A 4,859-nucleotide genomic window follows, 5' to 3' on the forward strand; every position below is an offset into this window, starting at 1 on the left:
GTAGATAAGTAGATAGTTAGGTAGATAAGTAGATAGGTAGGTAGATAGGTAGATAGGGAGGTAGATAGGTAGGTAGTTAGGTAGATAGATAAATAGGTAGGTAGGTAGGTAGGTAGAGGGTAGGTAGATAGGTAGGTAGGTAGATAGATAGGTAAGAAGATAAGTAGATAGGTGGGTAGATAGGTAGGTAGGTAGATAGATAGATAGGTAAGTAGATAAGTAGATAGGTAGGTAGATAGACAGGTAGATAGGTAGGTGGATAGATAGAAGGTAAGTAGATAAGTAGATAGGTAGATAGATAGGTAGGTAGATAGGTAGGTAGGTAGGTTGATAGGTAGGTAGGTAGGTAGGTTCATAGATTGATTTTTCAAACCTATCTGCACGGTGGGAGCATACACAACTCACACATGCACACTCATATACAGAAAATAATGGGAGAAATGTGAAGAATGATACAATACAAAAACAGTGTTTGAAAAAAGTTAAAAATTTAAAAGTAAAAAAAAAAAAATGAGAACATAGAGGATCCTTTCCAGGGCTTCCCGCGCGGCGCTCACCTAGAGCTGTCCCCACGGATACCTTCACCCCAGTGGACCCTTTGGATTTGTTTTCTCTGAGCCCCCCCACCCCGCCCCAAACTCTGTCCATTGAAATCCGCCTTCCTCTGTGAACCCAGGATTCTCTGGGTCCGTTTCTTTACTTTTCGATTTCTCTACCCCCAGCCCCGTGCCTTGCTTGTCCACACTCCCCACTCGCTGGGCTGGTGGCCCGAGATTCATCTCTGAGGGATCACTTCTTAGCTCAAGTTACCAACTTTCTTGGTTCTGGATTTTCTCATTTTCCTGATTACTCACCTAGCTGAGGTGCTGAGGAGCTGCAGGTGGCTTCCCCTCTCTGTTCCGCCCTCTTCTTCTCCACCTCATGGACAGGTGCGGCCTGGCCCCATTATTCCATTACACCTTGTAACAGGTGTCTCCCCCACAGCATTTACACAGTAAAACAGCCATTTCGCTATTCAGCTTGTACTTGTTTATATTTTAGTTAGGTGGGTATGTTTAGAGACTGGTGAATTTGTTAATAAGTTCATTTCGTTTCAGAACAGCAAGAGATGCTAGGCCTTTGTTGGAATATATTTTATCAGCATGATTTTCACCTGATGGTTGGAAAGTGATGATATGAAACCTTTATTACAAAAAGGTGTGGATGTCAGGTAGTGCCAAGAGCATTGCTTTACCTACTGTCATCCTGCATCTTCATGTTAACACGTCCACCATTATACCTGGACTGACGCAAGCAGTGTCCACTCAGGTCTAAGAAATTCATATGAACTACTGTTGGATATATTCAAAAGGAGATGTTTACAATTTTTTAGCAGCAATATATTTTTCAAACACAATTTATAAGAGATATCCAGATATAAGTACAAACCAAAACAAAATTGCAGAGACTAACTGAAGGCAGAAGAAGCCAGAACCTTCTTTGGCCTTCCATATGGCTGCAGAAAGAGTCTGAGAAGTATGAATCTGGAACAGTAGTTTGAGTTGGGCACTGCATACAGTGAAGACTGGTTCTGAAAAGCCATTCTTAGGATGGTCATTCAATGCACATGTGGCATCTTCTCCACAGAAAAGGGCTAATACCTCCAAAGCTTTGTTTGTTTGTTTGTCTGTTTTGGTAACAGGAATTGAACCCAGGGGTGATGAACCACTGAGCCACTTTCCCAGCCCCACTCCTTTTTTTTTTTAAATTTAGAGACAGAGCCTCACTAAGTTGCTTAGGGCTTTACTAAGTTGCTGAGGCTGACTTTGAACTCACAATCCTCCTGCCCCGGCCCCCTAAGCAGCTGGGATTACAGATGTGCATCACCATGCTCAGCCCTTCAAAGCTTTTTAACTCATGAAGCTGTGGAACTACAACACTAAGAACCCTCCCCTCGCTCCAGGGAGTGAAAGGAAACACGGCCACCCTTCTACACACACAGCCAGCTCAGGTGACCAGCAACACCAGCAGGGCCTGGCTCTCCTCTGATATGGCTCCCTCCTGGCCACTAGCGCCTGTCAGCACACTCTGCCCTGCTGCCCCGTGTGGCACACCCATCCAGTCACACGCTCCAGCCTCTTCTATCCCTCCTGTGAGTGGCACACACACCCTGTCTGCCTGAAGGTCCCACAGAGGCGAAGGTGAACAGCCTGAGTGAATTCAGTCACACTCACTGCCACTGGCTGCCAATTCCCTTACCCCCACCCCCAGAAGCCTTTCAAAGACCAGAGGCTCACCACCTCCAGTGAATCCCTCACGGGTTGAATTTCAGGCAATTCAGCAGAATGAACCACTCCGGGATGTGAGGAGGGTATCAGGAGTAGGAAATACCAGCTCCTCCAGGAGAGCACTTGGAAAAGTTCCTGTTGTAATTTTACTCTGCGTCTGTGTCTGTGGCTCCCGCGCTAATTCGTGAAATCCTCAAATGCTTGGGAGGGTTTACTGCAGTTTTTTAATATTAGTGCCCACGCTGCTGGCAGCCACAGTGGTCACTTGTAAATCTTTGAAAACACCTTGACCACTCTTCTTCAATAGCTTCATGTATGACGCAAAACAGAAATATTTCAATTACAGGTGACTAAGAGTAAGAAAAATATACAACTATATTTAAAACACTTAAATTAACAAGATAGTACTTTTCCATTCTAACAAAATATCATACATTCAGTTTAAACAAGAGTTAATATCCAGACGCTTTTTCAAAATACCTGATGCTAGTTGAAAATTAGTGACCATGAGGCTTTCCAAGATATTTCTAATTAGCAAAATGTATACAGTTTTGAAGAACTGTAGGTATTTTTAAACCAACATAGAATTTTCATAATTCACTTGAAATCAAAAACTCAAGGTAGACATTGAATAGGTCAAAATGCAAACTGATGTGTCTCTCATAAACCAAAATCTTGCTTTACCTTCCTGAATGATACTTTGGCTTTCAGCAAACCTTATAGCTTCTTTTCCCCTAAAGACAATACATGACAACATTGACGACAACCTCTCACAAATAACCACACCCTTCTCGGTGTGTAATGAGCCCTATCCGAATGTGCTCGTGTGTTTCTGTATTAACTGACCTAGACGGGGACCACTATGACACAGGGGGTTGACGGAGGGTCACAGGTCTACATGTAAACTCTGCTCTGAAGAGCATCACAGGTGCCTGCCAATGTCAAAGTCAAAGTCGCTGTACTTAAAATATGGTATATAGCTTTTAAAAAAAATCAAAACAAAAATGTGTTCTCCACTGGCTTTTTCAGATAAAGAAGATGGACCACAAACCGACTCGGTGTGGCAACAGCCACCAATGAGTCCCCCACCCCCCCAGGAAAACAAAAACCAACGCCGCCAGTTCCTGACGAGGACCACAGCCTCTGGCCCCCACGTGGATTTACAGGGCATCTCCGGGTTCCAATGCCGGGGACAGGAGGAAAAGCAGGCTCTCCATGTCCCTCCTTCTGTCTCCACGAGCAGCACCTGCGGTCCCCTGGATCTCTTGCCATCCCATTACTTCAAAACTCCGAGAAAGGCAGCATACAACTCTCCAAAAGGAAAAAGTGAAATCACACAAGGTCACTACATAACACTGTGGGTGAAGTCCCAAGGGTCTGTCCGCGGAGGAAGGAGGCACTTGGTAGCAGGAGACAGGCAGGGGTCCCTCCAGGGCAGCCCTCAGGGAGTCAATAGCTTCAGGCGGGTGAGCCAGCTGACCAGCAGGGACGGCTCTGCCGACTTCCCCGAAGAGGCAGATTTCTTCTTGGTCCCTTCCTCCTGGAATGGGATGGTGGCACTGCTGTGGAGATCCGCGTTGATGTAGCACCTGCTCCCTCGGATGTAGTCTGCACCCCGCACCAGGTGCCTCTCGGCTGTGGGTCTGGAGAAGCGGTACTGGGAGTAGGTGCTCTCCTCGATGATGGGGGGAATCCGCTCGTTGCTAAAATACCTGCAGAGGGCATCTTCCCCTGTGTCAGGAGAGAGCACACAAGTCTGTTAAAATAGCAATCCCTGGCACAGTGCCGCACAGAGGGTCCTCAGCCTACCCCAGCGTTGGATGACACCCTGAAAGCGGGCACCCTACCCAGCTCTCCTTTCTGGATGGGCTTCAAGGCCCAAAGACTGGGCAGGCCCACCTGGTGGGTGTTCACAAAGCAGAAGTGGACGGGTCCCTCCTGCTTCAGGCTGCTCTTGCACTGAACAGGGAGCACGAGGCCCGGCAGAGCCTAAGAGCATGCACTTCCTTACCCCTGGAAAAACTCTCAGAATTCACTTAAAATCACAAACCAATGACAGAAAGTGGTAAGACTCTCTCACTCTTTCCCCAGCCATCCTGGCTCAGCACCTGAGCATGAAGTACATGCTGACATTGCTCCTGCTCCTGGAGCACCCCCAATGAGCGCTTAGCAAGGTGGGGGTGCCCTTGGATGTCACCCTGAATGAAGGTCAGGCACCATTCACCTTTAGCGATGAGCAAAAATCTGCAATGATTGGGACATTCCTGAACAAAGGATGATCTTGTCTTAAATGCCAGCAGACCTCCTGGGATGGGGGAGATGTTTAAGAAACTAAACAGGAATTTAAGAGACAGGACACACTGGCAACACATAGCAGTCTTTGGAAATTCCACTCCCCAAAATGTGCAAAGATCTATGTACACAGATGCTTATGGAAACACAATTCTTTAACTGTGAAAAACCCAGAAAAAAATCCTAATTGTCCAACAATAGCAAACTGAATACATAGGTGTCCAGCCATGAGATGGAACACTAATGCAGCTGCAGTAAAAAAAAAAAAAAAATATATATATATATATATATATATATATA

The 4,859-nt window shown here is 46.0% G+C and overlaps 1 protein-coding gene across 1 annotated transcript in view; it reads right to left on the reverse strand.

Annotated features, from left to right (window-relative positions):
- Window positions 1–2,618: 2,618 nt before the first annotated feature.
- The window catches only part of Cnksr3 (CNKSR family member 3), an 87,434-nt gene continuing 85,193 nt past the window's right edge, over window positions 2,619–4,859 (reverse strand). The window contains exon 13 of the mRNA XM_015502394.2: window positions 2,619–3,998. Coding sequence (XP_015357880.1) covers window positions 3,709–3,998 — 290 coding nt within the window. The 3' untranslated portion in view covers window positions 2,619–3,708. The remainder of the gene's footprint in view (window positions 3,999–4,859) is intronic.

Source organism: Marmota marmota, unplaced genomic scaffold (genome assembly GCF_001458135.2).
Source record: "Marmota marmota marmota unplaced genomic scaffold, marMar, whole genome shotgun sequence".
In the NCBI taxonomy this organism is placed as follows: domain Eukaryota; kingdom Metazoa; phylum Chordata; class Mammalia; order Rodentia; family Sciuridae; genus Marmota; species Marmota marmota.